The 25043-nt window shown below is 42.0% G+C and overlaps 1 protein-coding gene across 4 annotated transcripts in view; it reads left to right on the top strand.

The window, feature by feature from the left end:
• The window catches only part of Alg9 (ALG9 alpha-1,2-mannosyltransferase), a 52578-nt gene extending 28235 nt beyond the window's left edge, over window positions 1–24343 (top strand). For 3 of the 4 annotated variants that reach the window (XM_051197443.1, XM_051197445.1, XM_051197444.1), the window contains 2 exons: window positions 10405–10535; window positions 24083–24343. In XM_051197443.1, the coding sequence (XP_051053400.1) occupies window positions 10405–10535; window positions 24083–24206 (255 nt within the window). In that variant the 3' untranslated portion in view covers window positions 24207–24343. Of the gene's footprint in view, window positions 1–10404; window positions 10536–10653; window positions 10759–24082 lie in introns of all 4 variants that reach the window. The other variant, XR_007835295.1, reaches the window with a different exon arrangement.
• Window positions 24344–25043: the final 700 nt, after the last annotated feature.

The raw sequence follows: 25043 nt of genomic DNA on the forward strand, positions 1-25043 counted from the left end.
ATTACTTGATTGTCTCCGGTCCCTCTGAGTTTATCAGACATTTGGAGTGTTGTGGAGGAGCTTTGGTGTCTAGTGCACTGTTACAACTGTATTGCAGAAATGACTTTTTGCTTCATATTTCATACTTTACTAAAAAATGGACTTAATGGGTCATGCCAAGATTTCTGCTAGAAACTAGTTCTGAGTTTAGAATACATGTTAGTGTTGCCCTTCTTGACAACTTCAGATTTTGTTCCCTAGTTCAAAGCAAATGATAACTCTCCAGCTCTTCATTCTGGGATTTGATTTTGAACTTATCCAGGCAGTGTGGCTAGGCATTGGAGAAGACAACTGTTGGGGAAGCTTAGAGAAAAGGCTTTTCTCTGACGTTGATTTGATGTGTAAATGGAGTGGTCCATGTGTTATCTTTGGAAGAAATAGATTGCTCAGTAAGTTTCCCCCAAACAGCAATAGCTACAGTCCTTTTACAAGATGGCATAGAACAGCTAAGTGTCATTGTGAAGTAAAGCCCACAAAGTTTATGAGGATTGGGATCAGGACCACAATACTTAAAATGTGTTAATAAAAGATCAGTTGGCAGAGTGCTTGTCTAGCACCTACAAGGCCCTTGTTGTGAACCCCAGCACTGCATGGTGATACACCTTGGGAACTTGGAAGATAGTGGCAAGAAAGATAGAGTCATCCTTGGATACCTAGTACATTTAAGATCAACCTGGGATATATGAGAACCTGTCTCCAAAGGGAGGGAGGAAGGAAGAAAGGAAGGAAAAGTGATATGATTTCAATAAACATGCAGCCCAGTTTTATGTTTGTTAATGTTTAAAAGTACATACCTTCTGTAACGGGTATGGTACTTATCTTGCATGAGTTTGAGGAGTGCTGCTGAGATAACATCTGTGGAACAGTGAAAGGATATGTGAATCCTGACACAGCACCAGAGGCACATCAGTGAAGGGCTCGTCACCCATAGCTGCGGAGCTGGAGTGACCTACTGTTTGCTTTGAGTGTTTTGTGTATCTCTGCACAGTTGGTTCAACTGTATACAGCTTTCTGAATTTACCTAGCATTTCTTAAGCATAAGCAAATGCAATATTTAAATTATGCCCAAATAGCCCTCACTATATTCATTGTGTTGGTATGACTTTGTTTTCAAAATGAGTATTAAAACAGAAGCGCTGTGCAGCGACATGATTCAGTGGGTAAAGGTACTTGGCACCAAGCCAATTCCATCTGCAGACTCAAGTGGGGGAAAGACCTGATCCTGCAGATTGTCCTCTTTGAACTCTCTCTCTCAGTAATACATAAGTAAATGGGAAAAATTAAAGAAAAAACGGAGGCATTGTTTATGGAGTGAAAGCTCCCTTTACCCTTTATTCTTATTTTTCCACTTAGGCAGTAACTTACAGATTTGGAAAGGAACTTAAGGTGTGAATTCCATGCTCTCTTCACTTAGTGGGTGAAGGAACTGAGGCTCAGGATCATTGTAACTTGATAAAGGTTAGTCCTAGATAAGAATTTTAGTTTCAGGACCTCCTCATGTTTCCACGCCTCTTACTTGGGTGTTTTCATGCTGTAGTTAGCCACTCTTTGATACAGCATGGCTCACAAACATAATTAGGTGAGTTACTTTTTAATTTTTCCCCCCATTTTGAAGCTCTTTTCATTTGTGCCAGATACTTGTAGTTGATACTATATTTATCAATAAATGGAAATAATCAAGATTCTTCTTCCTCTTTATTTTTCTCTCATCATTCCTTCTGACCTTTCTGTATCCTTAGTTGAAGAGAAAATGAATTACCATATTGGTTTCTTTGCTGATTGTTACCATTCTTGGTAAGCAAAGTAGGTGGATTCACGCTGCCATATTTATGCTGTAGCAACACTGGAATGTGCTAACAACTTAATTGAACAGCATTCACAATGCTTCAGAAGCATTTCCCTGCATCCATTGTATTGACATTTAGAAATTGATGACTGGGCCTGCCATTGGTGGCATACATCTTTAATCCCAGCACTCAGGAGGCAGAGGCAGGCAAATGCCTGGTATATAGAGCAAGTTCCCGGACAGGTTCCAAAGCTGCACAGAGAAACCCTGTCTTGAAAAAAAAAAAAAAAGAAAAACTGATGATTGGGTGAATTTTTACCTGTGAGAGAGAGTGTGTGATATATATATATATATAAATATATATATATATATATATATATATATATATATATAAATATATATATATATATAAATATATATATATATATATATATATATATATATATATATATATAAATATATATATATATATATATATATATATATATATATATAAATATATATATATATTTACAGTGTGGCAAATTTTTGTTTGCGGATTTAAAAATTTGGTCAACAAATACATAGTTTGTTACAAGCATGTTTTCTGTCAGCCTGGTCCCACAGCTATGCCAGCCCCAAATAGCACACAGAGACGCTGTATTAGATATAAAGCTGTTAGCCTGTTGGCTAGCATTTCTTATTTGCTAGCTCTGACTTAAATATTAACCCATTTCTATTAATCTAAGTATTTCTACCATGGTCTTATCTTACTGGAGACAGGGTCCAGAGTTCTCTCTTGGTCCTACCTGTTGAATCTCTCTTCTACCTCTCCCTGAAACCTCCTCCTCTCCTTGGCTAGGGTTTACCAGCTTTTTGTTCCATCCCTGATATTGCTCTTGAAGGCTTTGGGGGGTGGTAAAAACAAAAGGAAGTCACAGAAGTGAAGGGACTTCAGAGTCAAAGGTAAAATGCAATAAACTCAGCACCTCCACGGGGAATAGGCAGATGTGCATGACTGCGAACTGACTCAGCCCCTTCTGGGGGATAGGCAGATGTACAGACTGAGACATGAATGACTAGCATAGCAAGGAAAGCTGGCAACTTCTGTGGACCTGCAGAAACCAAATTTGTCATCAAACTCTGCCACCATGCTTGTCTGCATCTAACATCTGTCAGTCTATCTACCAGTTAATTTGTCATTTGTCATTCTGTCATGTCGATCAACAACGGTGTACACACAAAGATACATGAGGTATTGCAGCTTCTCTGCCCTTGCCAAACACTCATTGGCACCTTTGTTAAGTTCCACAGGGCTTTATTTAACATGCTGAGGGGTGCAGGGCCATACATGCATGAGAATGCCCCAACCCAAAGTCAGTGATGAGCTAATCTTCAAGGATCGTTATGGCAAAAATCAATAAGAAGCAAATTGCCTTGACGTTAACCCTTTGATTGCTCGATCTTTTGGTAAAATTGGCATCATCTGCATGGAGGAACTGACCCATGAAGTCTTTACTGTTAAACACTTTATGGAAATGGATAACTTCCTGTGACTCTTGAGTTTATCGTGTCCAAGAGGTGGGATGAAGAAAGAACCCATTTTGTGGAATGTAGAGATGCTGGCAACAAGGAGGTCTGTGTGAAGGATGAACTAAGATATCTCCCGTGCTGCTGTTGGTCACTAACTGAGCAGTGCCTTCACAGCAAGCTGGGAGGAAGAAGTCCAGGCAGTACTTACTTATTGCTGAGCTTGAGAATGGGGGAATTTTGCTTTTCCCTAGGCTTCTTGTCCTGACGTTCACTAGGAGGAATGTGGAGGGCTGTGAGTCATTCTCTCTCCGTTCTGAGCAGGTCCAACGAGAAAAGGCTTTGAGGAGGCTAGCACCACCCTGCTTTGCACATTGCCTTGTGGGCTAAGGCAGTAACCTTGGACAACTGATGCTGGCCTGGACTCCTGCTAGTGGTCTTGGCCATAGCCCACAGTGTATCATATTCAGGAATCCCTCAGGTTGATCCCACTGGTCCAGCCCAAGGACTGTCTGGATGCTCACTATGATAGAGGTGCTAGGCCAGTGCATATGTGGGTGTGGGAAATAGCTGGGCAGAGGTTGCATTTCCGCCTAATATCTCTGGGGCCCTAAGGTATAAGATGACCCAACTACAACGGTTTGACCTGGGGATGGGGTGGCGGTGACTGGTGTGACGGTGCTTCCAGTCTCTGTCCCAGGCTCTGCTTGTTTACACACGTAGTTGGTTTCTTCTGCCTTTCCCAAGTGGAAGCATGGCAGATCCTTTCTCCCATACAGATGTGTTGTCAGAGTTAGTTTCCCACCTGTAACTGATTTCCTGGATCCATACTCACAGATTGGCTGAGGAGAGAGGCCACAGATGTAAAAATGCAAGGGCCTCTGTTCCCTTCAGTCATTTAATTTGATGGTAAGATCTCCCCAAGATGGTTCCCCAGCATGGCACCAGCGAGTAAGGTAGGAAGCCAGGGGCCTCCTCTAGCCCCTATTTGTGCAGATAGATCTTTTTGTTTTTTTGAGACGGGGTTTCTCTGTGTAATAGTCTTAGCTGTCCTGGAACTCAGTTTGTAGACCAGGATAGCCTCAAACTCACAGAGATCCACCTACCTTTTTGTTGACAAAATGCTTGAGATTGAGGAAGCACTATAAAAATTTAGTTTGTTTTGTCTTTTGAGACAAGGCCAGCCTCAGCTAGTTAGTAAGTTTGAGCCAGCCTGAGCTACATCATACCTTGTTTCAAAAAGAAAAGGAAAAAAAAAAAAAAAAGAACATCTGAAACTAGATAATGGATAAAGACCAAAAAATTATTTCTTCACAATTCTGGAGGCTATGCAGTCCAAAAGCAAGGCCAAGGTGCTATGTCTGGGAAACATTTTCCTAAAGGCCTTTTGGGCAAAAGACAGCACATAGCACAACAGCAACAGAGGTCCAAATTCACCCTTAATACAAAATCAGCTCCCTCATGAACAACAGTGATCTGCCCGTGAGGTGGTGCCCCAGAACCCAAACATCTCCCATTGGCTCCATCTCCCAGCACCACTGTGGAGAATCAAGTTCAACACATGAAGTGTGGAATACAAACTCAAACATTAACCCAAACTCTACACAGATGCCCCTTCTGTCAGTTCTCAGATGAGATGTTAAAGACAATCCAGCGGTTCTCTGGCTCGTAAGAATTTGTGCCTTTCAAGTGCTAGGATCATAGGTGTGCACCACCATTTGTGCTCCAGGCATTCTCTTAGCGCAACACAAAACGGACCGAAGCACTTGCTCTTAAATCTGATTTTGATTTTCTGTTCCCTGGATTCTCTAGTCCAGTCTCAGTATCAGGTACCCACTAATGTCTGAGTGGAGCTGTGTATTGGGATGCCAGTGATAGAATTTATAAGTATTTAAATTGATGATAGTAACTACTTAGTTTAATTTTCTGTTCTGTAAAATTTTCTAAGAAGCTGAATCTTGTTGAATCTAGCCTCACTCAAAACTGGTCATCAGTTTACTAGACCTTGAACTCATTTTATTAGCTAGAGAAGTTTGTTAGATTTATGATAGTATGATTTAATCTCTACTGTAGGATATTGTGTAGATTGCCTCCCAGGGTTAGAAGCTTAGGGAAGGCCTCTTCAGCATCAGCAGATAGCTTTCTGTCTTGAATGTCTTGATGTTTGCAGTGACTGAGCTGGCTGGTGACCATGATGACCATGTTTCCTGCCGCACAGCCTCATAGATTCTTGAGACCTGCCAGATGTGGTACCAGGCACCAGGGGGGTAGTGATAGCCAAGAAAAACCCAATCCTTGCCTTTCCAGAGCTTGGAGGACTGAGCTGTAAGAAAGCCTGGGTGTCACTGCAGTTGCTTACAGAGATGTTTGAGGAAACACTAATCAGATATGGTGTGTTTGGACAGACATTATTTTTCAGAGATTAAGTATTAAATTAATAGCTCATGTCAGCAATTGTTATATTGGGCAGCCTCAGTACCAAATTTTTGATATGGGAAAAATGTTCAGTTTTTATTTTTTTTCAGCTTTAATCCTTGTTTTAGATATTACAGGAATGGATTTCCAGAGATTGTCACGTTATTCTCTTAGGCTCCTACAGGCTTTTTCTGTAGGATGCTCAAGAGAGCATCTTGAATGACATTAGAGAAATAAGGTCAGTGGTATTTGTGGAGACTCTCTCTCTGTGATCCTCCCTGAACTTTGCATTGGCCCTGGACAGAGATCTCTATTTTTACAGTATGTGCGTCACTGTCGTTTCAGCTGATACATGCCTGGTTGCAAATTCACATCCTTCCTGTTGTAGGGGTCGGGAGGTTTGGCTCAGGCTGCTGGATGGACATCAGGGGATGTCACTGAGAGTAGTAGGTTGGACTATGCTTTCCTTGTCCTCACATAACATTGTAGTGGAGACAAATACACTTGGCATAAGTGTTGGCTGTTTCAGGGGCTATCTTTGCTCAGTATGCTTGGAATTTGTTTCCTACCATGTACATCCCTTCATCTCAAATGGTCTCTTTCTTTCTCAGGTCTTCATCCCTTTCTTCCCTCCTTCACCATTTCAGGGGTGTGGGATGAAGGCTCTTGAAACAGGACCTCAGGCTATAGCCCAGTGTGGCCTCAAACTCTCGATCCTCCTGGCTTCAGCCCTGAGCTGGAATTACAGGCATAAGCTACCTGCCTCTAGTTTCTCTCTCCCTCACCTTCCCCCTCCTCTCTTAAAATGCTTTTCTTTTTCCTGTTCATTTGTTAAATATGCATTTATTAAACACCTGCTGTGTACTTTGTAGTGTCTTGGAATACAAAAGTAAATCAGATAGACATGGCCCCAGCTTTATGTAAAGTTTATGGAAATTTCACTATTTATAGATATTATGAAATGTTTTGAGGAATACTTTGTATTGTGAGAACATAATTTGAGAACTATCCGAAATCAGACCTCCCCTCTCCTCCCCTCTTTTCCCCTCCTTCTTGCGCGCGCGCGTGCGTGCGTGCGTGCGTGCGTGCGTGCGTGCGTGCGTGCGTGCGTGTGTGTGTGTGTGTGTGTGTGTTGATTTGCAGCTAATATGGGTGTGGGAACCCAACTTGGGTCCTCTGCAAGAGCAAGGGCTGTTAACTACTGAGCCTTCTCTCCAACTTCCTGATGGTTGATTTTGATACCAGTTAGTGGATGCTCCTGATTCAGTTAGGGATAGTCAGTGGCTTCAGCCTTTCCATTTTACATGCTGCGTTTAGCTTGACTTGGCAATGGACTCCAGTCCAAGTTGAAAATAGAATGGTTGGTGCTGGTGGACACTGTTCTCTGTTGTAGTCCAACTTTGTGGGGCTTCAGGAAGATCCAGCTGATTTGCCTGGTTTGTACCTGAGAAAAGTGTGTGTGTGTGTATTGAGAAATGGCAGGTAAAGATACTAAGGAAGAGACGGAGACACAGAATAGAGTCAAGAGGGCAATCCAGTGAGTACTCTGAATGCCCCAATTTTATTCTTCAATGTTCTTAAATACCCCAACCCAAAAGGGGAAGACTTCTTTACCAGGATACAAAGAAGAAACAGACTTTCTTCCTTAATTCTCCAAACATTTAGTAACCATGTCCTAGACTAAATCTCTCATTATCTGGCCTTGAGGGTTAAGAGTAACCACACCTTAGGCCAAGTCTTGTTATTTAGATAAGACATCCATACCTTAGATTAACATCCTACAGTAGCCACACCTTAGACCTTGGAAGAGTAGGGATAGTCTTGAACTCTCCAACCTTAAGCCAAGATGAAGCAAAGCCACTTTTATGGAACCCGACAGTTCTCACTTTGCAGAGCTGGGCAAATATTCCTTTATTATTTGAGCTATTGGTGTGTAGATGCTCAAATTTGGTGAGTTCTGTTCAAACGCTTTATTGATCTGCATTGAAACTCTTAGAGGTTAGTGGCAGTATGTTCATTTTACAGACTAAGAAATTATATAAAAATTGTAAATGAGTATGGTTCACACATAAGGCCTGCTGCCTTAAAGTTCCTTTTCTATGACTTTATCTTTCCTTGAATGAAAAAAACCTGCCCTGGTTATACCTAAACCCTACATCTGGAGGCCTTTGTCATGGCTTTTAGTTTTCAGCAGATGTTTGCCAAAGGATAAGGCAGAGGTTAAAGTTTCACAAAATGCATTGCTATCTCAATATGGCTTTGCCTTGGTGTCTAAAGACCTTTACTTAGAATTTAATTTACTTAAAATTTCCTTAGGGACGATTTGATGAGTAAAGCCTTGGCTGACTGCTAAATTAGTTACTATCTCCAGCTATAGTAGAATGTACCCAGCCAAACCTCTATAATTAGACCTGTGGTGTGCCTAACCGGGAAAGGTCAGGCTGAGGTGAGGGATTGTATCCATGAAGGCCTGGATCCCCTGTGGGAAGGACTCCAAGCATGAGGCCATGAGACCCTCTGCCCCTTGCTGGTTCTCCTCAGAGGCATGGCATTGGAAAGCCTTTAAAATATTTCGTCATGTTCTTACAATCGCCTGGGAGCTGCAGAGTGGGTGTACAGACAAGAAAAAAAGGCTACTTCCTGCAGTGTCTATGCAAAGAAACCATTTTTAGAGAGTTATGTGGAATGGAATTGGGCCTGACGTCAGTTCTCAGTGTGCTTTCTCTCTCTCCCCTGGAGGAATAGCCCATATGTAGAGACAGATGTGAGACTAAAGTCTTTTTTACATATAAATAAAACTGAGAGAAGATGAGAACTTTACTGTGAGGTAGAAGTTGGAAAGAACAGCTTGCTGAAAGCTAGTGAAAACCAGGTTGCTCTTATGTGCTTTGGAAAATAAAGCTTCCTTCAGGTATAACCTATAGCCTAAATATATAAAATATAAATATGCAGCTAATTGTTTTAAGAGAATGTACACGTGAAGCTATTTCAAAAGATAAAAAGTAGAATGTAGCAGACCCAGCGGTTTTTAGTGCTTCCCTTGATCAGGTCTACATGGTCTCCAAGATAGTCTGCTGACTTACAATAATAGTTTTCTTGCTTTTGTCTTCATTTTAAATTTTCTTCCCATTTATTTGTTTATATGTGTGCACATATGTTGCTTGTGTATTATGTGTGGGCACGTATGTATCATGGCTTACATGTGGAGGCCAGAGGTCAGCTTGTGAGAGTCAGTTCTCCCCTACCATTTGGCTCCTGGGGATTGGACTTAGGTTCTCAGGTTTGGTGGGAAGCACCCTTGCCCATGGAGCCCTCTTGCTAGACCAGCTTTAAACATTCTTGAACTTGTCTTATGGTCCAGGTATTACTGTTATATATAGTTTAGACTGAATTATATGAAATTATCATTTTTATATGTCAGACACTGAATATTAATGATTTCATATGCAAATCTTATACCTGGGTGTATTATTATACCTAGGGATATTCATATGGTTTCCTATGATTGCAAGATCATAGGAAGTACAGATAGATGTTCAGTTTTGGTAGATCTATCAAATACTTTTCTGAAAAATTTTGTACCAGTTTAATGTATAATTGTTGCTTTATATGGCCTTATATGCACAAAATTTTGTGTGTTAATTCCTATTTTTTTTTCCTAGACAGGGTTTCTCTGAGTAGCCCTGGCTGTCCTAGAACTCTGTAGTCCAGGCTGTCCTTGAACACAGATCTAGCTGCCTCTGCCACCCAAGTGCTGGGATTAAAGGCATGCACCACCACTGCCTGGCTTCTATGGTAATTTTTTTCATTGTGATTTAACTTTACATTTCCTGCTTACTAGTGAGATTGAACACTTTTCATTTGTTTCATTTAGAGATTTTTGAACTACCTATTAAAATAGCTTGCCCATTTCTTGTTAGGTGGTTTCTCTTATTATACTGATTGACAGGAGCTCATCATATGTACTACGAACCTTGATTACTTGATGTGTATCATCTGTCTTCAAGTCTGTGCTTATTGGCTTACTGTAATAATGGTGATTTTGATGGTCAGCCCTTTTCAGTTTTAAGATGGAATGTATTGATGCGCACCTTTAGGTTCTCAAGTGTCCATGTTATGAGCAATTGGACAATTACTGCTAATATTCTGTACTTTTCCTACTGGGTGGTTCCTCAGTTGTGCTGAGCCTGCTGTGGAGACGGTCTGTGCCTCTGTCCATTCTGTTGACTTCCTGCAGGAAATGTTCACAATCTTGCTGTATTATTGTGAGGTATAGTGAGTGCTGCCTCTGGCTCCATCAGGAGAGACAGACTGGCATCCCCATTAACCATGCCCTTTAGACCTCTAGAATAAGATAGATGAAGGAAGCAGTAGTCAGCACAAGACTGCTTTTCTAGAGTTATGCTGTACACTCAAGTTGGCTTTCTAAGTGTCTGTGGGGCTAGAGGGACTTAAAAACATCGACTAGCTGAACTACCGATGTGCTTGCCTGAGCCTCAGTGGTAGCCCATGCTATTAGCAGAGTAGAAGCAGCATAGGTAGCTTGGGTGTTTGTTCCTTTACAGCCTTGTGGGAATTCTTAGGGCTGTAATTGGATCCCCACTCCATAGGGATCTTCATAATTACTGATGAAGAGCTGATCTTTTCCATTTCAGATTGACATCAGCAAATGCCATTACTTAGTGGATTTGGACACCATGAGAGAAACACCTCGGGAGCCAAACTATTCATCCAATAGAGAAGATTGGATCAGCCTAGCCCACAGACCATTCCTGGATGCATCAAGGTGTGTGCCTTCAATTGTAACAGATGTCCTAATCAGTGGTAAAAATGAATGCTGGAGTTGAGCGAATCCAGTTCTTGACTATCTCGAGTAATTCTTATTTCCTTTTCATTTGGTACAGTTTTGTCCATGTGTACTGAGAAATTTAAGAGTACTCTCTTCTTGAGACCTCGGAATGCAAAGTACATTCTATTATTATCGTAATGAAAGGTCCTGAGTAGTCCAGGTAGGTCTAATGTGGAAACTCAAATAAGGTTTTGATGAGTTTTGGTAACAGACTTTAACTGTCGTAACCAAGCATTCTGACATTGCTAACAAGATTAACTGTACATTGAGAAGCTTGGTATGCATCATTTTCAGAATCAAAGCTCAGCAAGTACTGGATAGGACTTGTTTGATATTTATTTTGGTTGTTTAAAACAGGATCTTATTTTGTAGCTCAGGGTTGGTCTGGAACTTGTGGTAATCCTCTTGCCTCAGCCTCCCACATGCTAGACAGCAAATATACCTCATCATGCCTGGCAGGATCTAGTGAGGATTTTAAAATAAAGAGCCAGGATTTGGCTGTAAGTCTGTTTGGATGAGGTCTTTTTAAAATCTCTGGGGCCTACATGCCTGTTTCCTTCCTTCCTTCCTTCCTTCCTTCCTTCCTTCCTTCCTTCCTTCCTTCCTTCTTCCTCCCTCCCTCCCTCCCTCTCTCCCTCCCTCTCTCCCTCCCTTCCTCTTTTTTATATCTCTGGGGCTTGAACCCAGAGCCTTATAGTTGCTAGGCTAGTGCTCTAGCTTTGAGCAAATCCTCCAGCCTCTTTAACTCTTTTTGTTTGTTTTTTCTTTCTTCTTCTAGACAAGGTTTCTCTGTGTTGCCTGGCTGTTTTGCAACTTGCTCTGTAGAGCAGGCTGGCCTCAAAGTGACAGAGATCTACCTGCCTTTGCCTTCCAAGTGCTGAGATTAAAGATGTGTTCCACCACTGCTTAGCTCCTTTGACTCATTTTTAATTAAGTTGTTTGTATCTTTATTGTGGAGTTTTAAGAATTCTTGATGTGTTTTGGATTACAGTCCTTTGTCAGATACATCTTTTGCAAGTGTGTCCAGTTAGACTGTCTTACTGTTCTCTTGATATTGTCTTTTGCAAAAAGCAAATAATTTTATTTTAATAGTTCATCTTATCGGTTATTTTTCTTTTGTTCTTTCTTTTTTGGTTTTTTCAAGACAGGGTTTCTCTGTGTAACAGCCCTGGTTGTCCTGGAACTAGTTCTATAGACCAGACTGGCTTTGAACTCAGAGATCAGCCTACCTCTGCCTCCCGAATGCTGGGATTAAAGGTGTGCACCACCACCTGGCATCAATTATTTTTCATTGATCATTTCACAGTATTATATATCTAAAAATTAGGTAGCAAACTGAAAATCTAGTTATTTTTCTGTGCTATCTTGGAGTTTTATATTTTTACGGTATATTTAGATCTTTGATTTTTGTTAATTTTAGAGGCAATAAGATCTATGTCTAGATTCATTTATTTTTATATAAATATAATGTATATTTTATATGCCCACTAATTAAGGCACCATTTGTTGAAAGGCCTCTCATTTCTCCATTTTATTGCTCTGCTTCCCTTCTCAGAGAGTTGCAGTATGTGTTTGCATAGACCATTTCCTGGACTTTCTGTTCTGTTCCATGCCTGAATTTGTTCTTTTCACCAGTCTTGATTGATGTAGCTTTATATTTAGTTTTCAAATCAGTCATTTTTCCAAATAAGATTTTTCTTGTCTTTTGATATTTTGTTAGTTATGCTGGTTCTTTTGCCTACCTGTATAAACTTTAGAATCAATTTTTTTTTAACATCTGTAAAATTTGTTGGGATTTTGATCAGTTGGAACAACTGCTATCTCAATAATCTTGCGCCACTGTGTTCATGAACATGGAACATGGAATGGCTCTGTTAGCCATTCTTGACTTTATTTCATTGTAACTTTCTCCATATTAATCTTGTACACATGTTGGGAATTTATACCTGAGTGTGCCTTTGCGGGGAGTACTAATATAAATGGTACTAATTGGTTTAAAACAATTTTAAATTTCTCTTGTTCATTGCTGATTTGTACTTTTATATGTTAATTTTTGGGTTCGGCTACTTTACTATTAATTGTTAATTAGTTCTAGGAAATTCTAAAATATTTTGTCATCCCAGAATGTCCTTTAAGGAAAAAAATGGCTGAGGGAAACAAATGAGGCATGTGTTGATGAGAAGACTCTTGTATGCTAAAAGGAGGTGACATGGGAGAGCGGGAAGAATTGTTGTAGCATTGTCACTGAGTCAAATGAGAGAAGAAACTAGCATAATAAGAACTTAGTCGTCCGGGTCATTGTGTACAGCTCATCTGGTAGAGCTTTCTGTGTGCAGGGTAGTCTGTGTTTGTGTCTGTCACTGCCCCAGGCCACATGCCTTTCCAACCAGTGTTTCTGAGGAGTTTTGAAGTTGTATGTGATCTGAGTATAGTAGAATTCATAGTTGGCAGGTGGGAATGGATGGGATGGGATGCAGAGCATTTCTTCTGATAGCATTGATTTTTCTCAGGGAACTAGGGAGTGGGACTTTTCATTTGATAAGAAAATAAGAGAGATGAAGTATTGAGTATTGGAAAGGTGGAGAGAGTAGGTGTGAAGCAATTGAGGATGGTAAGTGACAGAAAGAGTAGAGAATGAATGTGAAAGAGGACAGGGTCGAGCCACTCACGCTTTGAATGTGATGAGGGTAGCACCTGCTTTCTCTTTTTATCTCTCTCTCTCTCTCTCTCTCTCTCTCTCTCTCTCTCTCTCTCTCTCTCTCTCTCTCTCTCTGTGTGTGTGTGTGTGTGTGTGTGTGTGTGTGTGTACACCATGACTCTCATTAGGGTAAGAGGACAACTTGCAGTAGATGGTTCTCTCCTACCATGTGAGTCCTGGAGATTGAATTTCGGTTTTCAGGCTTCGTGACAAACAACTGTACCTGCTGAGCCATCTTGACAATTCAATTGCATTTTCCTCTTCAACTATGTATAGACTATAGCCACACTAGTAAGGCAAATTTAACCAGTTTTTTTTTTAAAGCAATTTTATTGGAGTATAATTTACATGCCAAATTATTCAACCACAATTATATGTTACTTTGCCAGCCCCAACTCATAATTTTCTTATTTATGGGTTTAATTTTTTGGCCATTTCTTATAAGTGGGATCATACAATGTGTGTGGTTTTGTGTTTGGTTTCTGTGGTGGTTTGCATGAGCAAAGTCACCTATAGGCTTATATCTGAACACTTGGCCCCTGGTTGGTGGCAGTGTTGTGGAGGTTATGGGACCAGTGGAGACTTGCTGGAGGAAGCATGTTGCAGGAGTGGGCTTTTCTTTCTGTGTATGAATGGAAATGTGATCTGCCAGCTGCCAGCCCAGGTTCTGCTGCCATTACAACTCTACCTCTCTTTTGAACCACAAGCCAAAATAAAATCCCTTCCACAAGTCGTTTGTGGTCGTGGTGTTTTGTCACAGCCCCAGGAAAGTAACTATTACAGCCCTTTCAGTTAGCCTGCTTTTGAGGTTCTTTCAGGCTATTGAATGTACCGGTCCTTGTACTTCTCTGTTGCTGAACATGTACTTTTCTGTTGTCCATTCCTTCTAGCTCATAGGCTTCCGGACTGTTTCCACTTTTTGGCAGTATGAATAATTATGCTGTAAACACGTGGGGTTGATAGTAGTAAAGAAACCACAGCAGAGCATTGGACACAGGAAGCTGTGTGTGAGGAATCTTCTAATTAGTGGCATGGCTTTAAGTTGATAATGAGGGAGATGGGAAGGACATTGAGCGAGTGAGAGTGTGAAAGGTGGCAGGTTGTGACCAAGGAACCTGCTCCAGGCAGTGGCGCTGGCTGTCAAGGTCTCTGTCTGAAATGCATGTGTTTCTTGATGCCTGGCTCCTACCTGGTAGAATGGGCCATATCTTACTGTGTCTTTGGGTTTAAGTTGAGAAAGCGGTGCCAGTGAGACCTGGGTTAGGAAGGAGCTTCATCTCTGAAGAACAGCAGATCCTAAGCCACCTTCCCGTGAGTGAGCTAGACACCTTCAGAGGCTTTTAACTTTTCCTGTTCTCTTTCTTGTTTTTCTTCTCTTCCCTCCTTTTTTCTTCCTTCCTTCCTTCCTTCCTTCCTTTCTTCTTCTTTTTTTTTTTTTTTTTTTTTTTTCTTTTTTGAGACAGAGTTTCTCTGTGTAGCTTTGGAGCCTGTCCTGGTACTCTGTAGACCAGGCTGGCCTAAAACTCACAGAGATCTGCCTGCTCTGGCTTCCAAGTGCTGGGATTAAAGGCGTACTCCACTATGGCCTGGCAAGTTTTAAATTCTTGTAACTTGCATGCTGGGGTAGACTTTTAAGTTGATACAGAAAGAAAGAAAGCCTGCCCCCTGTTGGCTTGTGAATTGAAGAGGTCAGGCTCTCACAGAGACATGGGTATAGTGAAAGTGTAGAGTCTGAGGACTGTGACTTTAATCCTGGCTGCTTGCTGTCAGTGCCTCCACTTCCAGAAAACAAAGGCATTTTATATGTTTTGTAGGGATTAAATGAGAGGAAGTGAAAGTGCTTTAAAATTATGAAGTATTCTAGCAAGTTAGACTTTTGAGTAAGTTAGCAAGTTCTGTAGGGTTCCTGACTATGTTGTCTTTGCATTTCTTTGTAGATTTGTGCAGTTTATTTGATTCACTTGGCTGACATTCCTTACTAACATAGTCTAAATAGGGTCTCAGCTCTCTGAAACAGAAGCAGTCAGGATAATTTGAGTACCAACACATCAAAAACAAAACAAAACAAAAAAAAATCACTCTGAAGAGAATGTTACTGGAGAGTCTTGGCAAGAGAGAAACAACTTAAAGATTAATGGGGCACTTTTGTGATTGGGACAGATTTTAAAGTGCTGAATACCGCTAGCTGTGTGAAGATACCCACATACCCACTCTCTGTTGGGTGGTAAGTAAGGTGGGGCTTGGTTGCTGGACTCAGGAGACGTAATTAGTAAGGCTATTGGGGGCATGGCAGCCTGTGTCCTCTTGTCCTAATTGGCTTGTCTGCTTTACTAAGGCCTCAAAATCTCAGGCCTAGTAGCTGGAGCATCCAAGCAGATTTCAGTGACCAACTTGTAGCTACTGCTCAGATGGGGCTGGTTCTTATCACCCAGGCTTCCTGACCTTGAGCTTGTCAAAGCTTGTCACAACATGGTCTGGCTGCTTTTATAAGGACCAGCAGACTCAGAAGAGATGGATCCCATGTAGTTGGCAGTAGCTCTTATAGTTGTTTTGTTTTACCTCTTTAGTGTTTTTCCTACATGTATGTCTGTGCATCACTCAAGAGTCTGGTGCCCTCCAAGGCCAGAAGAGGATGTCATTCTCCAGTAACTGGAGTTACAGATGGTTGTGAGCTGCCATGTGGGTGTTGGGAATTGAACCCAGGTCCTATGGAAAAAGCAGCCAGTACTTTTAACTGCAGAGCTGTTTCTCCAGTCCCAACCAGAATGAGTGCAGATTTGCCATCAAATGACTGGCTCATATTCCATGCTTTATGAAATAAGAGGAGGTTTTCCTTTCTTTGAACTAGGACATAATTGCTGCTTCTATAAAATAGCTTGACAAGTGAGTGGATGTAATGCCTCCTAAGAGTCCCCTGAGAGGAGTGATGAAGTGCTGAATAAATTAACAGCCCAGTGGTGAGTGCTTGGGGGCTGTGGGAGCCTGGTTAGAAAGCCTCTCTTGGTTGTTCAAGTTGGCCTCATGGACACTGGAGTCAGTTTGGAGCTTTGGAAACTGTAAGGCCCTGCACCAATCTGTGCAGTGTCCCCCAGCTGACGGGGTCCCCTGTGGACACATATGTGTCGCTTCCACATATGCTTCTTCCCATTTTGGAGTGGTGTCATCTGAGTTCTAGACTTGCATGACTAGAGGCTTAAGACAGTTGTGGGAACTTAGGCAGGGTTTCAAACTCTTGCAGATTTAATTACAGTTGAAAAACCCAGGCAGGTAAAATAAGCAGCTGACAGGATGGAGTAGGCCCTTTCTAGTCGGAGGACCGCAGTTGTAGCCAGGTAGAAAGTGCGTGATGATATCTACTGCTTTGTGTTTTCAGTTCCCAACACAGGACCCTGAACTTAGGCTAATCTAGAGAATTCCTACAGACTGTGCATGGCCTTTTAATTGTCTTTGAAGAAGTGAATCTAACAACTATGAGGTCTGAAACTATCACTCTTGTGCACTTACGTCCATTCGTGTTCTATGTGGTATGGTAGTCTGGTTGATTGGAGCCAGCATAGGTGGAACTATTTCTTTCTGTAAACCAAGGTTACTGGAGTAAGTGTTGTGAAGGGTAGGTTAGTTGGAAGCTATAATCCAGTTATTGCAGTGTAATAATCACCCATTCTTAAAGATGTAAAAGAAAACCACAGGTGGCTCATCTAGCTAGTTCTTCAAGATCTCTTTTGCATTGGCCATCAGACAGTAGCTGGGACTGGAGGCATCCCAAAGACTTTCTCACTCACATATCTGACAGTTGTTTTTGCCTAAATCTTCGCTGAGGTGGTCTCCCAAAATACCTACCTGTGGCTTTCCCGTTTCCATTCCAAGAACTCCATTGCTTTTATGACCTAGCCTTGGAAGCCAGTCAGTATCACTTCTCCTTTCTCCTGATGGTGGTGGTAAGCCACAGCCCATGCTCAAGGGATGAAGATTAGGATTGTTTTCCTATGACAGAAGTATCACAAAACTTATGGACATGTTAAAATCATGGCTTTTTAAATGCCTTTCTCCTTCTAAAGTTTTCGATTCAAAGACTTCTTACAAGAGAGAAAAAGGCATCCCTGCAGGCCATTGCCCCTTTATACCCAGGTGGGAAGAAGACTGCACCCATGACAGGGTTTGATGGCTAATGGTTGTTGTGCTTCGGATGGCATCTGGTCCTTTCGGTAGAATCAGTTCTTCCTCCTGAGCAGTAGTGATGGGCTCTTGTCTTTTCCCTACATGCCAGTCCTGGTGGTGACCTTACCTCTCATTGGTGCCAAGGATGCTGAGAAACAGGAAGAACAGTGGATGTACTCTTACACTTCTTTATCAGCATGCTACTCACAGTCTGATTCTCTTTCAGCTTCTGTCTACTGCCTCTCCTCTTTCTCCATCCTCCTTATCCACCTGCCTCATCCTCCCCCAGACACTTTTGCAAGACCTTCATCCAACATAGCTACTCTGAGCCAGACTTGACATCAGAACACATTGCATGTTGCCTAATGTCTTATTTAGCTTCTCAAACCTGAAGTCTGCTGACCTTTTTATCCCTTGTGGAGCTCGGAACTCTGTTTTCTGGTGTTGTGGAATGAGTTCTCTAGAAAGACCATCTTCATGTTGCCTCACTGGGTTAGTGCTTAGGCGCAATGCTTTAGGATAGCCCTTGCTTTAAGCTAATAGACTGAGCAACTGGTATCATCTGTCACCATTCTAGCTTCTTTCTGACTCTCGGCACATTATAGGGCCTTAAGAATACTATTTGGTGGAGTTTACATTCTTTAAAAAAAAAAAAAATGTTATTTTTTTGTTTGTTTTTGTGTCTGAATTCTTTACTCATACTTTAATTCTTTCTTGTTTTTATTTTATGTGTGAATGCCTGCATATATGTGTACCATGAGTTACAGGTGATTGTGAGCCATCTGATATGGATGCTCCCCAAAAGCCACAGGTGCTCTTAACTGATGAGCCATCTCTTTAGCCCTAGATTTGTATTATTAAAGCTGGATTTATGCAGCTGTAAAAAGAAGAGGGGTACCTAACAAAATCAAAATTATTGAGGCAAAGTATACTCATTGTTTGTTCAAACCTTTAAAGCTTCCTTTAAAGCTTTTCTTGACATTTCCATTGTTGTACTGCCACATGGATAAAGCAAGGTAGAGACTGGTAGACACTAGTGTGTATTCTTCCCACCAGATTGGTATTTCCTCTCTCTCTCAATAGCTACCAGATGGGAAAAGCCTGGTGAAGAGCACTTCCCCAACGCTTGGGACTGAAGGTCACAAGAGTCCACTTGCCTAATAGCAAGTCTTTCTCAACTCTGCTATTCTGAATATTGGCGAAAGGTGACTGGTGCAGGGGCTGTGATGTTATGCCAGATGTTGTACATATCAGCAGCATGATTCACTATGTGCCCATGTCACAGTGCTGTGGTTCCAGTCTGTGCTTCTGCAGACTTCATGAACATGCCTTATCACAGATCTTTGTAGGTTACTTTAAATGCTCAGAACTGTGGATATATTCCTCAGATGGCCTGAAAGTTAAGTATTATACTAACTTAAGGTTATTTGACCTCTTAGAGTAACATTTTCTTAATCAACGCGGACACCATCTGTATCACTTGTAGCTGCCATCACATGGGCCACCGTAGCTCCCTCTGTCCTTCCGCCCACACTGTACAGGTTCCTGCTTTGCCCTGTCCTGCCTCATGGATTTAGGATTGAAATGTTTGGGGGGAAATCAGAAAGAACCTATTTTTACTTTTGGTACTTGATTTCCTTCTGGAAGATGAACATTGGATGCTAGGGAAGTAGACTAGTTAATCTGATTTGAGAATGGCATAGTCTTTCATTTGCCTACTTGTGTTTTCTGTGGTACAGTTCAGTTCTAAAAGCTGGAGATGCAGCATTGGTCAGAGCCCTGTCACCAGGAGCTGGCCTTCCAGCATGTTAACCGTTATCCCATGTGCACTCTCATAGAATAGACATGAGTCATCTCTGCAGTGTTACTGACTATAGAGCAATGCCCTTCACCTGTGTCCTGTTAGAGGCTGCATTCATAAACACTCTTATTTTTGCCCAACACCAGCCTTTTGAACATTATTGCTCAACAAGGGACGGTAGGTTGACTACAACTGAATTTTAAAAGAACTCTCTCTCTCTCTTTCCCTATCCCTCCTTCCCTCCCTCCCTCTCATACATCATCCTGATGGCAGTTTCCCCTCCCTCCACTCCTCCCAGCCTCTATTTACAGCTCCAGAGCCACTCCTCCTCCATTCCTTTCAGAAAAAAGCAGACCTCCCAGGCATATCAGCTGAACATGCATAACAAGTTACAATAAGACTGTGCACAAAGCCTCATGTCAAGGCTGGAGGAGGCAATCCAGTAGAGGAGAAGGGCATCAGGAGCAGGCAAAATAGTCAGAGGTACCCCCACTCCCACTGTTAAGAGTCTCACACGAGCACCAAGCTACATAACCGTAACATACATGCAGAGGCCCTAGTGCAGAATGAAGGTGGATGAGTGGTTAGATAGATGATGGGCAGGTGGGTGGGCAGATAGCAGAATAAAACTCAAGTGCCAGAAGGTTTTCTTTTTAAGCTGACAAATTGACCCAGTATCTGCATTTGCGCCTGCTGAACTGGTGGTGTCGGACTAGCTGCCAGTCTTCTGATTCCAGCACGTGCAGATCTAAGTCTCCACAGCAGAATGCTCTAAGCCCCCATAAATGGGGCTGGTAATGTTCTGAGCTGTCAGCTAGTTATGCTGCTTAGGCAGTTGTTTTTTCCAGCTCTGCTGCATGCGGGGTGTTTGGGTTTCTGTGATGGTGACATGTATCTTTTGCCTCCCCAGTTACATGCCCATGTTCTTTCAGGTGACACTGGTGGCATTTCATTGCATGCCAGGTCTTGTGATATGAGCTGTGATAGGTGTGTTTTCTGTCCTAGCTTGTGATGAATCTGATTTATGTTTCCGCATGTGAGCGTGTCAGGATCAGTCTTCCAGTGCTAAGCTGTTCTTCTGTTTTATAAACTTGATTTTCTTTTCTTCAGAAACATACAGTTTAACACGTCTTTCTGATCTTCCTTACTGTTAAAGCTTCTGTAGCTACTAATGGTTAAGAAACGAATGTAATCAGGGATTCTTTCTTTGAATGCCAAAGCAAAAGAAAGAAGAAAGAAATGTAGAACAGCAGCTAGTGTCAGTCAGTCAAGAGGACTCCAGCTAACTTGCTGTAAAAAAAAAAAAAAACAGCAGTCAGATAAACCTTGGCTTCCTCTCATCCCCGCTTAAAGGTGGGCATGCATCTACAGCTGCCAGCTGCTGTCTTACTCGGCTAGGGGCTCTGTGTCAGAGATCACACCAGAGTCTGCAGGAGGAGCTCAATGTCCTCAGAGGACCCTGCCAGCTCTTCTGCTTTCTCCTAATGCTCATCCCCCACCTCTTATACAGTTTTGTGCTCAAGCTTACCTGTAAAAGCCTCCTTGCTGAACGCTGTGTTTAGAATTTAGTGCTAATTTTCCAATGGCTCTATAACTGTGTGAACAGGGCAGAATTGGGTGTCTCTTAGTTCGCTTCATGTTTGTCCCTGACAAGATGATTATCCCAAACCACAACTTCTTGGACTTTGAATAGGGATTGTCAGTTACCCATCCTGTATTCCTTCATTTATTTAATCCATCACTTGATGGTGCTTAGTGGTGTGTGGCTAAGCTCAGCTGAACATGTGTCTCATTTGTATAGTGTCCTTTGCCTATTTCCTTTATCCATTTGTCTGTCCTTTACCTCCCTGTCCATCCTTCCAGTATATATGTTGTTCATCATACAGTAGTACCAGGCATGTATTACAGGTAAAACATACTCTGTCCCTATATCTGTATGTGGGGGTACAGGGACAATCAACAAGTTAACAAATAAGTACATACAAATTATAGAAAATACAGTGAAAAGGGCTGACTACACTGAGCCAGTGAGGTGGCTGTGAGAAGGAAAGGTGTGTGCTAAAAGTTTCTTCCATTCTTTCCAGTTCTCGGGCTTTGACTTCTTTTCTGAATGTCTGTATTATCACTTTGAACTGGTGTGTTTGCATTTAATAGTAAATATTCTAAGTTACAGTTACGTCATTCAGATATGAATATGAGTTCGACTAGCCATTAGTCCATTGAGAAAAGACTGTGTCTGTGGCAAGCATACACATCTTCATATATAGTTGCCATGCTGACTGTTTCTGTTTGTTCAGCTTTTTAAGAATTTTCCAGGTGGGGCACGGGAGCGCACACCTTTAATCTCAGGCTGAGGCAGGTGGATCTCTGTGAGTTCCAGGCCAGCCTGGTCTATAGAGCAAATTCTAGGACAGCCAGAACTACACAGAGAATCCCTATCTCAAACAAACAAACAAAACAAAAAGTTTTTTTTCCCTAAATTTGAGCCAAATTTATCCATTCCTTTTACGAATTATAAGTAACATATTTTGCTTGCTTTATATGTTTGAAATATTCTGGTATAATAGGCAGAAAACAAAGGAAATTATTTGTGAAGCAAAAAAGTGAGTCATTATAACAGCAGCCCCAACTATACTGTCAATGATTTTTTTTTTCCCCCTGAGACAGAGTTTGTTTGTGTAGCCCTGGCTGTAGACCAGACAGGCCTCAAACTCACAGAGATCCACCTGCCTCTCTTTCTGAGTCCTGGGATTAAAGGCGTGTGCCACCACTGTCTGGCTAGTCAATGATTTTTAAAATGTCTTTGTCATTTATGTTCCTCTGTCATTATTGTATTCCTTTAGCTTATCCACTTGTGAACAATACCAAAAGCAGTCTTGCACACAACATCATGGAAAATGAAAGGATAGGGTGTGTTTTTTTATTATAACAGGAGTCATCAGGGTCTTATTGCAAATATTACATGACAACATCTTTCCTGGTGAAGCCTAACTGGGCTATTCCTTTTTGTATTGAGAATATATTGTTTACTGGTCAGTACTTTTTAAATCACATTTATTATTTTGTGTGTTACTGGAGGGAAGAGTGCATGTGGGAAAGTCAGAGAAATCTGAGTCTGTTCCCTTCTTCCTCTGTGTGGGTTCTGGGGATCAGCCTCAGGTCACCAGGCTTGGCAGGAGCCGCTGGCCCAACTCAGCAGTTCTTGAGTTTGAGGACATTCATCTGGTCTACTGCCACCCAACCATCAGTTTCATTGCCATTAGATATCTGTACACGCCTCGTGTGTGTGTGTGTGTGTGTGTGTGTGTGTGTGTCTGTCTGTCTGTCTGTCTGTCTGTCAGTCTGAATTGTCTTGGAACTGTGGAGTGTCTTCCTGTGCCATGTTTTGTATGACCTTAGAGATGGAAAATGTTGAAGTAGGGATTCTGAACTGTGTTCGGTGGAGGCCAAAAGCAGACAGAAGTACCTGTAGTGGTTCATTCTGTACTGAAACTGCGTGAGCTGTGCCAGCAGGAAAATACCACAGTTGATTTGCAGACCCTGATGTTAACCGAGGGCTTGAGTCCACCGGAGCATGTATGACTGTGTTAATGAATGGGAATCATTACTGGAATGACCACTGACCTGAAGGAACTGATGCCAATGTTAGACACCACCTTATCTGTGTGTTGTGAACAAAAGGAGGAAATGAACTTCTTTTGTCTGGGACAGGTGCATGTTCTTCCTGCTTCATTGTGGGGCTCCTCTAAGCCTCTCTTCCCTATCCATGCCCTTGAGCTGTTGTCTGCTGAGGTGAACTGCATTTCTGCTGGGCACAGGGCAACTGCCATCATCTCAGCTGGGAAGTCTCTCTAAGAGGTGTGTTTGCCAAGCACGATATCATTGTGTGTGCAGGCATTGCAGGAGTCTGCCAAGCCCAGAGGTAGTCTGCCAGTACAAATGCCACGTCGACATGACATTTACAAGTTTAGAATCTGGAAAAGGACTGGCCATAGATACCCTTCAGTTATCTCATTTCCGGTATCAGTAACTGAGCCAGCTTGGCTTTTCAGACTGAAAAATTCAAACAGGAGGTAATACTTGGTATATTTGAAGCTGTCATTACAACCAGGAAAGGATAAATCCATTGGCTGCAGGGTAAGCCATAATTGTGAAGCTTGCAGACTCTAGAATCAAAGCTCGATGAGGCTCTTGAATGAGGCTCTTACCAGTTACTACATGAACTTGAACAAGCTGATTAGTCTGCGTAACCCTCAGCAGCTTATGCTTCTGCTCTCTGTCTGTGAAACGGGGATGCCATTGTCACCTTTCTCATAGATTTATCAGATGCAGTAAACAAATTTAAAACCAAATTGCTTACATGCTTCAAAACACCATGGTGTAGATTGTTTCCAGTTCCAATACTTAAGTCATAAGAATTTTCCAGAACATGTGTACTGGCATGAGCTTGTGCATAGACTAGTCAGTGGGTTCAGGCAGTGCCACAACACTGCACAGGTACCCAGGACTTGGCTTTCCTCGTCTCTCTAGGAAAAGTTAGAGCTGGGCCAGGGTTGTTTGAGCATTTGGCATTTCTGTAATTGTTTGGATGCAAAAATTATTTGGAACTTCATGTGCCCTGGAACTTCGTGTGCTCTGGAACTTGTGTGCCACCCATAGCTTGTGAAAGGCTGTTTATTAGGGAAACATACTTTTTTGAGTAACAAGGTCTGTTATGATCTGGTCCCTGAATGGTAGACTTTTCTGTATTTATGTGGAACATAACCCTTGATGTAGTACTTGTTAAATGATGAAATTCCTACCCCCCTCCCTTCTCTTCTCTTTCAGGTCTTCAAAGCTGCTTCGGGCATTCTATGTCCCCTTCTTGTCGGATCAGTATACGGTGTATGTGAACTACACCATCCTTAAGCCTCGGAAAGCCAAGCAAAGCAGGAAGAAAAGTGGAGGTTAGCTACATCCCTGTGGCTCCAATGGAGAGCCATCATGCTAACTATTGGTTCTGCTGAACTGATTTCGGGACATCATATAATTCTTGTAATAAAGGTCACCTGTCAAGAACACCAGATTCCAGGTGCTCTGAGCTGGTCACGTCTGTGGCAGAGTCATACACTTTGCACCCCTGTGTCCGTTCTGCATGTGAGCTTTCTGCAGCTAGGCAGAGTCCTGAAGGCCTGGGGAGATAGATCGCTGCACTCCTCATTGTTTTCTCTGTTCAATTATTTACTAGAGTGGAGGAGAGCAGAATCTGCTTACAGGAAGAGCTGAGAGCCCTAGACTAGGTGTGTGTGTGTTCTCCATTCTCCACACTCTGGCCTGGCGTCCAGGAACTAGCAGGCCTGCCTTAGGCCACATGGTTTCTCCACCAAGCTATTTGGTTGCTGTTTGTAGACCTTGTTCAAATCTTAGTGTTGAAAAGCGCAGCCTCGTTGCCAATTGACATGTCCTTTCACCTCCATCAGGACTCAGCTTCTAAAAGCATTCACAGGACAATGACCCTGGCCTTGAAGTTCAGGAAAAAGACTACCACTGAAGAACTGTGACCTAATCTTACTATTTATGATGCCTCAAGTTTTCATTTTATTTAAAACCAATTTTAATGATATGGTTATTTGGGAGGGGTTTTAAGATTTTAAAAGTCTCAGCATGATTTATCTAGAATTCTAGGCTTTGTAAAAAGATTATGATTATATTGGGCATCTTTGGAGAAAAGTTTATCGATAGATTTGGTGACATCACATTTTAAAGTAGTCTGAGCCATTTTGGGGACTAAGAATTCCTTTTTGTTAAG

The sequence above is a fragment of the Phodopus roborovskii genome, unplaced genomic scaffold, assembly GCF_943737965.1.
Source record: "Phodopus roborovskii unplaced genomic scaffold, PHOROB, whole genome shotgun sequence".
In the NCBI taxonomy this organism is placed as follows: Eukaryota; Metazoa; Chordata; class Mammalia; order Rodentia; family Cricetidae; genus Phodopus; species Phodopus roborovskii.